Source organism: Paramormyrops kingsleyae, chromosome 10, assembly GCF_048594095.1.
Source record: "Paramormyrops kingsleyae isolate MSU_618 chromosome 10, PKINGS_0.4, whole genome shotgun sequence".
In the NCBI taxonomy this organism is placed as follows: domain Eukaryota; kingdom Metazoa; phylum Chordata; class Actinopteri; order Osteoglossiformes; family Mormyridae; genus Paramormyrops; species Paramormyrops kingsleyae.
Genome location: NC_132806.1, coordinates 125,796 through 137,231, shown reverse-complemented (window position 1 = coordinate 137,231; position 11,436 = coordinate 125,796). Strand labels below are relative to the sequence as shown.

General features: G+C 36.4%; 1 protein-coding gene across 1 annotated transcript; it reads left to right on the top strand.

Annotated features, from left to right (window-relative positions):
- Window positions 1-1,329: 1,329 nt before the first annotated feature.
- On the top strand, window positions 1,330-10,198 carry LOC140593129 (uncharacterized). The gene is made up of 18 exons (XM_072717053.1): window positions 1,330-1,381; window positions 1,760-1,886; window positions 2,483-2,569; window positions 2,790-2,997; window positions 3,407-3,576; window positions 3,673-3,771; window positions 4,268-4,500; window positions 5,459-5,637; window positions 5,729-5,822; window positions 6,001-6,345; window positions 6,526-6,643; window positions 6,719-6,810; window positions 6,912-7,029; window positions 7,332-7,448; window positions 7,963-8,154; window positions 8,375-8,527; window positions 8,896-9,098; window positions 9,687-10,198. Exons 1-17 carry the CDS (start codon window positions 1,337-1,339, stop codon window positions 9,096-9,098), a joined length of 2,580 nt encoding a protein of 859 aa, XP_072573154.1. The 5' UTR covers window positions 1,330-1,336; the 3' UTR covers window positions 9,687-10,198.
- Window positions 10,199-11,436: the final 1,238 nt, after the last annotated feature.

The following is an 11,436-nucleotide window of genomic DNA, read 5'->3' as shown; positions in this document are numbered from 1 at the left end:
TGATCCCTTTCTTTGCACTTAGACTCACGTGGTTTTCATATTAGGACAATGATAAAAAGCCCAACCAATGGTTTCCTCATTATCAGCGGGAAAAAAAGCATACACTTGTAAGATTAGCTCCATTTGCTAAACGGCCTAGCAAACTTTAGTGTAAGCTAACTCTCGGTTATATTAGCTGAAAGGTAACCTAGTGTGGAAGCCGTGGAGCACTGCATTATTGTGTGGGTCAAGGGTGATTTTATCTCAATCATCATGACCTTATGTTTCAGTCGTATCCAAAATGACAAAATGTGAACATTATGGAATGCTAAACACGCAGAAGCAGTGCGCTCTGGCGCAGAAAGTACTAAAAAAAAATAACGAGTGATAACGAGTCACGTGCCAGGAAATCCCTAATATTGATAAAGGTATCCAGCTATTGCTGTAGCTCTGCTGAATAAAAACAGAAACTTTGTGACTGATGAAAGGAAGAAAGACAAATATATGAAATATATGGTATGTGTTATATAAATAATGCAGTGTTTTTGACATAGCATTTATTACAGTATGAAAACTATGAAATATAAATTCTGCCTTATCCTGTGATAAAAATGGGAAAAAAATACAGGAGAAAACTATAAAATATAGAATACAAATTATTTGTTATTTAGCCAATTAAAACTAAGATTGGAAAAAAAAGCATTATGGTATTATTACATTTGACATCTATGTCCCCTAACTTCTGATTCTGAACTGACATGAAATAACTTGGCCTAACATTACTACACATAACATTGCCTTTAAATCTGGGATGAGGAAGCCCCAGACACACATTAGCATACAGAAAATAACAAAAACATGATTTTTTTAAAATTCATTTACCATAAGTATTTATAAGAAATTCAGTCACAATAGGGGTACACTTTTTAAACCTTATTTTAACATAACTACTCAACACTACATAATTAACATTTTCTGTTCTCCTTCCAGATCCTGTCAAATTAGTCACCTGTCCAAATCTTGTCCGAACCTGTCCGAATCTAACAGAACCCAAAGGCACTTTTAAGAGCCAAACTCTATCTATCTATCTATCTATCTATAATCTATATATCTATCTATCTGTAATCTATACATCAATCTCTGTCTATCTCTTGCAACCTTTGTACTCATCTGTCTCACTAACCATATTTCTATCCATCTTTCACTCTTTATTATAACTTTACTCTCCATCTACTTGTCTGTCATATCCATCTTTGTCAGTCTGTCTGTCCTTAATCTGTCTGTATCTTTTTGTGTTGTAATGGCGACCAAACATAAACTTGACTCACAGGATCCCCACTACGAAGAGGGGAGACGCATGGCTCTTGAACTGAAATTAGACCATGCTCTAGCTGAAGCCATGGTAAGATTTTTTTATATACCTAAATCATTTTATACTTGAGCATGCAAATGGAGGATAACGTAAAGTAAAAATGTATTGAATGTAGAAGAAGGACGAGTGCAGGATATGCCATGTAAGTATATTGCATGGTAAATTTAAGTAATTGACATCCTATAATGTTCATTGGCGAATGTAAATGAGATAATTTTTTATTAAAGAATGGAGCTCCATCCCTCCGAGTTACAGAGCCTTGGATAATCTATGGCAAGGCTCATTTTAACATGTTCAAAACCTTACTAACACACTATGTTGTGTTTTCATTTCACTAATTACCTGTCTTTTGGATCCAGTACCTTTAACAACATCAGTTTTACAAGAGATTTTTACTCCAACACACAGACATCATCTGTGGAGAGGAAACGTGCATGCTCTGAAGGAGACCCTCCACAGACCTCCAGAAGGGACCTTTTAGGGCGCAGCAAGCCAAGGGGGAGGCAAGGAGGGCGACGGCAAGCTTCAGCTCCAGGTTATGTCTGAATTATGTAAATGGTGAACCAAATCAAATTAGAACACTGTAATTAATTGTTTAGAGTTTAAAATGTTCCAATATCTAAAAGACATTAAAACGTACATAAACCATTTGGTAGCACTATAGTGGTTATGTACAACAGACTTCCATATTCTGCTAAACAGTTTTCGTTGCTTCTGGTTCACGTTTTGCATATGTCTCGTTAAATATGAAGCTATTTTACTCAAGTTGCCTTCAAAGTAGACACTAAAGATGATCTTAACCAATGTCCATTTAACTAACATTTATATATAAAAATCGAAAAAAATGTCAACAATAAAAACAGCCAACTCGTTTAACTGATTACCTTAAAAGTCCATTGATATCTCCATAATACAGTACAGCTATTAACACGTTCTCCGACAAGCGGAAGCAATGATACCTGTTTTGAAGTTTGGTCAGGTGACATTCGGCATATATCCTGTTGTAGAAGACATTACCAAGTACTTAACAGAAATATGTCTGATTTTACAAAATTTTCAGCTTTGGGTTGAAAAAACAAAACATGAATACAATGATAGTATAACGTTATTCTTCTGTGTACTGTTTTACAGTCACACACCCTCCTCTTGAGTACTCCTCATCATCCAGTGTGGACGTCCCTGTACCCTCAGCAAAAGTAAATCCTCAAGAGGAATTTGGTAAATCACATCCATTTAGAAACCATGTATAATTAAAGACAAACTGCTTAGACAAAACTGACAGTGCAGTAAATGGATTAAGAACATATTATTAAGTATTTAGGCTAGTTTGGAACTGAATCATGGAATCATGTGTTTATGCTAAATATTTATTAGTTGGCTTTTAATTGGTCCTCATCTAAATTGACCCTTATGACTTAATTTTATATTTTCCTTACAGAAAAAAATATGGAGAGGCTCTCTGATATTTTGGCATCTTATCCTTCTGCTGAGCCTCAAAGAAGCTCTGCATCATCATGGTCTTTTCGGCAGCAGAAAGCCTCAGATCGCTGGAAAGAAGCAAGACCGTACCACCTAAAATGCCTTATTGCAAAAGAGGCTGTTGGTCATCCATTGTGTTGGCTTTGCCATGAGCCTGCTGTTATTAGGTTGGTTTTCATGAATATTAAACTTTGATTACCCAGCTTAGGCTTGCTGAGAAATAAAGTGCTATATAGGCTAGGATGCATGTAATAATAATAATAATAAATTTTATTTCTAATGCACTTTTCATTAAAACAAATCTCAAAGTGCTACAAAAGTAAAATCAGCACATAAAAACACATAAAATCATGTGTTTTAGGGTGGTATAAAACTTGGTCACCCCACATTTATGGAAACCACATTTATGAGAAAAGTAAATCTAGGACCTTCTTGCTGTAAGGTGCCAGTGCTAAACACAATACAGTTAAACCTAGTGTATAACTAAATTTGGAATAGCTTAAATTGAGTGTGTTATACTTTGTGAGTTATTCACCTGAAATAATATATTAGAATTTTTTTTTCTCTTCTCCCTAGGTGCACAGAGTGTCTTCCCGAGGAGTGGTTCTGTGGGGAGTGTGATGTATTACGTCACAAAAAACAGCCACTCCACAACAGGGAATGTGTCATTCATGGATTTTTTGAAGCCATTCCACCAACCTTGTATGCCGTTAAAGGGAAAGATGGATATCGCATCCATGAGCAAGGTATAGTGTGTTCTCACGAAAGCCATCATTTTGTTGTTCATGTGTGTCTGCAGCCAGTTACAAATAATCTAAATTAGTGAGTTTTTTGTTTTCCAGCTTGCATTTTGCCGACTCTGAAGGTGCCAAATTGCTCCTGTGAAAGCACCAACTTCACCATTTTACCAGGCAAACCAGTAATTTTAATTACCATCAATGGTAAAAACAATTCACTATTTAGATTTCTATTGTAGATTTGATGTTTTTAAAGTGCTGTGGCATTGTGCTTACAATTGCAGTCATGTCAAAACCTATGGTATAGTACACGGTATTGTCATTAGCCAAAACAAAGACAGTTAGTCCAGTTATCACAGCTGTTAGAATTTAGTGAATTTGACAAATGTAAACGATGTGTGATACCAAAGCCACTGGAAGGCAAGCCTGCAACCTTTAGCCAAAAAAGCTGCGGTGTAGAAAAGGAGACCAGATGTCAAAGGAGGAGAGGCTTCACTGTGCTGAATAAACAGCTTTTTTGAGGAAATAACTCATCATTTATTGAATCGACAGCCTATCTGCTAATCTTCAACATGTTTTACACTAAACAGTAGTTTTGGATTGAACTATTTTTAGAGTTTCAACCGAAAAAAAAATGTTTTATAAGTTTTATACGTAACTGTTGTAAAATTAATTTTTAAATGTCCTTTTTTGTTTTAAGGACGTTTTGACTTGCATCAGCCACTATATGTATGTCAAACGTGCCAGCATCAGTGGACCCCTGAACTGAAGGACCTCCTTAGGAGTGGATATTGGCCAGCCTCTGTGACTAATTCCACACTTTATACATTGGACCTCCTGAGTTCTTTTCAGGAACTCAAGGTAATCTCTCCGGGATTCTCCAGACAAGCCTTCGCAAAGCTGCTGGAGCATCGCACTAAGATTGGCGGAAGAGTAAGTGTAATTACTCATATTATAAAATTTCTTAAGCAGACCAGTGTTGGACTAGTTACTCAAAGAATGTAATGTATTACTCATTACTAGTTACTCCTTTCAAAAGTAATATTGTTACTTTACTTATTACTTTCTGGCAACAGTAATACGTTTACTAGTTACATTACTTTTTTTCTTCACGTCCCACAGCAGTTGTAACTGTGTATTTTCCACATAAAATTCTTCTAGAACAATGTATTTCTGCCTCATCATTTGGCCAAAATCCACATTGGATTGCAGTTTTTACAGACACTCAATAGTGACTGGTAGTGACATTCAAGTAGAAGTGTTGTATTACTCTCATTTATTGTCATGTGTAGCTTGAAGCTAATTGTAATTTCTCTGTTACCTATATACAATTATGTATTTTATCAAATCACACATGTTTGTTAGAAACCGTTTAATTTTCCAAAAAGATTTTTAATTATAGTAATATAATGTACCACATGCTGATCAGAGGGATGTAGGTGGGATATGATGCCAGAGAAAAGTAAAGTCACAACTTCCACAACAGTGCTCAGGTCATCTTTTTTTCCTGACAAAATCAATATAGCACAATATTTCTATCTACTGATTATAAGCTTTCCATATTTCAAGCTTGCCTGCTGCACTGGGGACATCACATGCATGTGTGAGTTGTGAAAATTATGAAAATAAATCTAGGAATTATTTGTTGGTTGGACTTTAAATCAGCAGTGTTGAGGCATCAAAAGTAACTAAGTAACTAACCATTTTTTTATGGATGATAACTGTAATGTTTCTAAAATCTTTATTAATTAATCATCATTAGTAATTAGTTACACTACTAGTTACTGAAAAGGTAATATTATTACAGTAACTAAGTTATTAGTAACTAGTTACTGGCCAACACTGAAGCAGACATCATGACATATACTATTTCATTCTGTATATCTTCCAGACTGGACAAATCAATGGTGATGCACTACAGCGCAGCTTCTTGGAGTTTTCATATGCTTCATTTGAGGAAGACCACCTCTGCTGTGGTGCTCCTTTCACCTGCCCAGCCTGCACGCCAGAAATGTTGGCTGTTTCTGCTGATGGAAATAGAAAGCTGTATCGCTTTCGTAGAGAGACAAGGTGGTCTTTTTATTTATTTCTAGTCTTTTTACTGATTTATTTAGTTACTTTATATATTTAATCAATGGATTTCCCATTTTTCCTCCTTCAGCTCTGATGATCCTGGCTTTTTTGAGGGGCTCTTTGTGGCTGAAGACAGTGCGGTGTCTAGATTTGTAGACACCATACATAAAGCAGTAAGAAATGTAAGTTTTAAATATAACTATATAAGTTTGACCATGATTTCCTTCCCACTTCAACTACTGTACCTCTGCATACCAACTTCTCCAAAATCAAAATGAGAGAAAAAATGCTACAGTATATATTGTATAACACCACTGGTTTTATTTGATTGTTGTGTTTGTTACTGTATCTGTGTCATAGACACAGGGAAAAGGCACATGTGGGGACTCCCAGTGGACAGCAGCAAGGGAGACATCGAGGAGGGCTTCCAAATTGGATGAAGAGGGCATGGAGGTTGCTGTGTGTCGCCATGGATTTCTTCTGAAAGCCCTTAATATGTACAGAGGGGAGACATTTGCCTACTCTCTGTATCTTCAGAAGGAGCTCATGCCAGCCAAAGCGCAGTTTTTTGCAATGGATGTGGCTTGCAAATATTGGCCATACTTGGAGAAAGCTGCTGGTGTCATTCCTGCTCTTCAGGAGCTGACCACAATGAAACCTTTCCTCAGTGTGATGCATGCTCGAGCCCATGCTACTAAGTGTGAAGTATGTATAATATTACATCATGTGTACATTTGTAATACTTACAAGCACATTAATAATATGAAATTGATATGAAGGGTTACACTGTACTATATTGCCTTTTAGCTTAATCATTTCTTGTATGGATTGTAAAGCCCTTTGAGGAAAATTGTACCCATGTAATTAAAGTGAATTTACTAATAGATTAAGTGGAGCGGTAGGAACCAGGAAGGAGCAGGGACAACCGCCGGTGAGGAGGTAGAGCAAGTGAACAGCTTCCTCTCACGTTGTGCCCTGACAACCAAATATATGTCCAAAGCAGGTAATCAGATTGTTTGCAATATTCTTGCATATTTTTTAGATTAAGCATCATGACCTCATTATATTCTTTAAACAGCACGGGTGGATATGCTTACATTGCATGCAATGGGGTGGAACCACAAAAAAAGTCTCTCTCTACATCAGTCACTTTCCACAAGATATGTGAAGGTAAATCTCCTATTATGTGTTTTGTGTATCCTTTTGCTGTGTGCACTTGGCCTGTTTTGAATCATACAAAGTCCTGATTATTGTATATCACTGTTTATCAGACTTGTCAGAGACTCCAGGATGAAACAGCAAGGCTAGCTGAACTAAAAGCAGAGTTACTTTGCACAGATAAAGTGGTGTCACAATGGCTTTCTGATGTGAAGGAATGGGCAGCTGGCGGTAAGCATGACAAGTTAAAAGAAACAGCAAATATCCTTTTCCACTGCTATCTGATTTTTTTTTTATTAAAGAGCAGCTAAAGATAATAGGCTGATCATCTATGGATTATAGCAAACTACATGTCACCATCAGATGTTCTGCCACATATATGTTGGGTATTTCAGTTTTCCTGCAGGAAGTGCACATACCAAGTTCAGTGAAGTTGGATTAAAAGGAGTTTTAAATACAAATACGAATTCAAACACTGAAACGGTTATGTGTTGTTTTTAACAGTTAATTTGCTGTCACTATTATTTCTACAGAGACACCAGATACATCTAATGCCAGTCAAGGCGCCACACACAGAGGACTTCAGCAGTCAATTGAAGGGCTTTGCCTTAGTGTGAGGCAGCGGAAGACAACCCTTTACCGTCAGAATGGTATAACTATAGAATATAATAGGTTGATATATTCAAGCTACTGTGTGCACCCTAATCCAAAAAATACATGTAATACATGTATGTAAAATAGTCGAGTCTGTAGGAATTAGTGGTAACTAGCGGTGAGGTTGTAGATTGCAACCAACTCCCCTCACATCTCCCTTTCCAAGTTGTAGTAGAAGTACTGTGGCAGACGAGAAAAGGTGAGTGGTCCTATGTAGAGCCAGTGCTTGTTTGTCTGTTGTGGGCTACCGTAGAAACATGGTGGCTTCCGTGGAAGGGGACTGTATTTTGATAAAAACTGCCCATTCTAAGGTAATTAAAGCACAGCAATTCTTATATTCAGGAATGTAAATGTTACACACTGGACTTTACTTGTTTGTAAATATAAATTTAAATTTTCACATACTTCTATTACTGTAGTTTGCTTTAAATTTCTTTGGGGTGCGGTATATTTTTCCTTATTGGAGAGTGCTGTCACAAACCTCTCCATCTATACCTCCTGTCTTTGTAGACAGCAGCAAGTTTCGCCACCGCCTTCGAAGGAAGCTGGCAGAAGACAAAAAGCTCCTTCTTCAGGAGATTGAGAAATACAATGGTCTTGTACTAGACTCTGCCAGTAACATTGATGTAGCTGTGGTGGAGCATTCCCTGGCTGGAGAGAGCACTGTGTCTCAAATATGGCCGTGGGAGGTTCATGGCAGTGGTATGTCAGTTTTCAGATGCTTCACAAGAATTTATTTACAGTACACTGAATTAAGACATGCATGTAACATATTGAGTGTTGTCATTTTAGTTTATGCACATATTTTCAGTTTTCTTTAGTATCAGTTTGACTTAAAAAAAAAAAGAAGTACATGTTTGTGTGTTGTTATGCTCATGAACAGATTGTCTCATGTATGTATTTAACTGTTGTTGATTTTTAGCAAACATTGTAATTAAGAAACAACTGCATGACCAAGTGATGTTGACAATGCGATTACAAGAGGAAAAAAGCATTTTGGTGTTGGAGATGGCACAACACTGCACATGGTTGCAGAGTCTGGCAGTGGTTCTCAAGAACAAGATAGCTGAGGAGGGTAAGTTGAATAAAAACTCAACTTTAAGTATGAATTAAAAAAAAAAAACTTTCAGTCTCGGTCATAGATCTCGGATGGAGTAGAACAGGTATTGTTCTATTTGCCATGGTCATTTGGCTTGCACATAATAAAAAGGGGATTATACAGTAGTTGTTCAATATGGTATCAAGTCTACATTTGCTTAAGAGATTTGTTCTGTGGCTGTTACAGGGAAGCTGAAATTAATCTTGATGTAACTTCTTGAATGCTACACAAGGTGTTACTTTAGCACATCTGTAATGAAGAAGAAAGATGTAAGCTATCAGACATTGGCTGCAGCACAAAACACTTTTTGTTTGTCCTTAATGGTATCTCTTTTGTTTTTTGAGATGTAGACAAGAGAAATGAGGGACTTTGCTGTCTCTTAAGAAGAAGACTGTCAGATGTGTCACAAAGGTTGCAAGTGGTCCTCCAACAGTACAAGACTGCTTTAGGCCCTGAGGCCTCTGCCTTTCTACATGTTGAAGCAGAAGATCAAAGTGGCCTCAGTAGTCCAGACACCAGTGAGGATGAAGAAGAAAACACTATTTAGGTAATTAATTTATTCATATGTATGTTTGTTTGCTCTCAAAAATAGACCAGGGGATGTTCCATCAAGGTGAATTAAGGAAAAGCCTGGATTAGGAACATTGGAGGAACATCAACTGGCCTGTCTCAGGTCGACTCAAGATGGCTGATGTAGTCGCTGCAACTCAGCTTGTCAACTTTCAGATGGTGGTTATAGAATATAAGGCATGGCACCTGTTTCAACAGCCAGTCAGCTTGTAGCAAATTCAGCTGGTTAAGTCATTAAACTGTCAGCTGGTTGAGGTTTTGGACGGAGGAAAGAGAGGACACAAGCCTTAAAAGTTGACTCAGCTCTTGAGGGCTGCCTGTGTACTCCACAATACATGCTTATTCAAGCCTGGTTAAATTCAACGTTGACTCTACATGGCTAAATTATGGAAGTGGAACAGCTTGAGCCTGTAGTGAAAGTTATTGTTAATTCAAGCCATGCTTTTTCAAGAGATCAAAGCTTTGTTGATGGAAAATCCCCATTACTGTTACTCTTCATAATTTATTTGTGTATTTATTCATGCTTTACACACCTTGTTCATATTGTTTTTCTGTATTTCTCCAGATGGAAGCTGCACAAAGGACTGTGTTGAAGGAAATGGACTTTCTGTGTATTTGCCGATACTACGCTGATTGATTAACCACATCAAAATCTGAATGCATTATATATTGTTGAAAATAAGCCTGTATCTGTAGATTGCCAAGCAATTTATTAAGCACATGAATGTTTCTTGAAGATGCATAAACCTTACTATAGGAAAGGAAGGAAAAGAAAAGAAGAGACTCCCGTTGATTGCGGTGACCCTGCGACCTTTCCTATAGTGTAAAACCCAATGCTAAACTTTTGACAATGACTGTTGGGCAGATTGCCATGACATCTGGTAAGCAAATTAATGAAGATGACTGGTGACTCATGCTGTTATTCCTATCACCACATTTAGGCTGAAATGTAAAAGTTAATTCTTCATTACTTGCATTTTCCCCACATTCTTATTTTGCAGTGCATCAGCAGCAGAGGGTCTATGCCTTTTTTTCCAGAGGGGTGTTGTAGGATATAGGGGTATGGGGGTAGAGGTATTATAGGGGTATGAGTGTCTAATAGGACATAACTCTTGTGTAACATTATATTACAGCACCACTGAAGTAAAACATATTTTTTTTTCCTAAAGATTATTTTTTAAATAATTTTAAATGGTCACTGTCCGTTTTGTCCTTACACAGTTAAAAAATTAAATTAGCTCTGCTGAAGTTAAGACCATAAGTCAGTTCTAATTATCAAACGATTCATCAAGATTATTTGCATGCATGCATAAATAACATATTTCTCTTAAATATATACATTAATTTGTGCATATTTATACATACATAATAATTACACACAGTACACAAACATATATTAGCCAAACTTAAACTTTTATTTTGTATGCGATTAATCGTTTGACAGCCCTACTTTTTTTATTGAATAAATAATTCCTGCATGTTTCAAAGTCAGGTCCTGTGCTGCTCTGTGTAATGCCCTTAGTGTAGAAGCCTGCTGATAGAAAAATGAATTTGCATTTTTAATAAACCCGTCTGGATTTAGTTTAGACCAAATAAAAAAATCTACAAATATATTTATTCCGCAAACACACAGTTGTAAATGGGAACTGGTAGATTGACAGCTCATGCTAATGTGTTATAAGAATCGAAATAATAAATTGATATGAATAAATAATAAAAATATTAACCCCGCGACCCGAACCCCGGACAAGCGGCAGATGATGAATGGATGGATATTTTATTATTATGTTAATATAAATGATTGACAATAATGATTTAAATATGACAGATTATACTTTTGACTCATTTTTATAAGTTTATCATTTTACAAAATTTTTGGTTTTTGTGAAAACCTGTATGTATCTAAATTAAATCGTGCTTTTTACAGTCATTTTACAGATTAATGCTACCATAGACACCCTGCCCTGCTTATTCATTAACTCATGGTTTTCATTTTATTTGTGCAGGTCTTAAAAAGCTTCTTAAAAGTCTTACATTTGATTTGGAAAATCCTTCAGATACTCTGTTATAAGCACATTCTACATTACACTTATATTAAGTACTAGAATAATGGATTAGATAGTATGTAATTGAAAAAATATGTTTTTTACTTTGTTGTATATTAAGAACATAAGAACATAAGAACATAAGAACTATACAAACGAGAGGAGGCCATTCGGCCCATCGAGCTCGCTTGGGGAGAACTTAACTAATAGCTCAGAGTTGTTAAAATCTTATCTAGCTCTGATTTAAAGGAACCCAAGGATTCAGCTTGC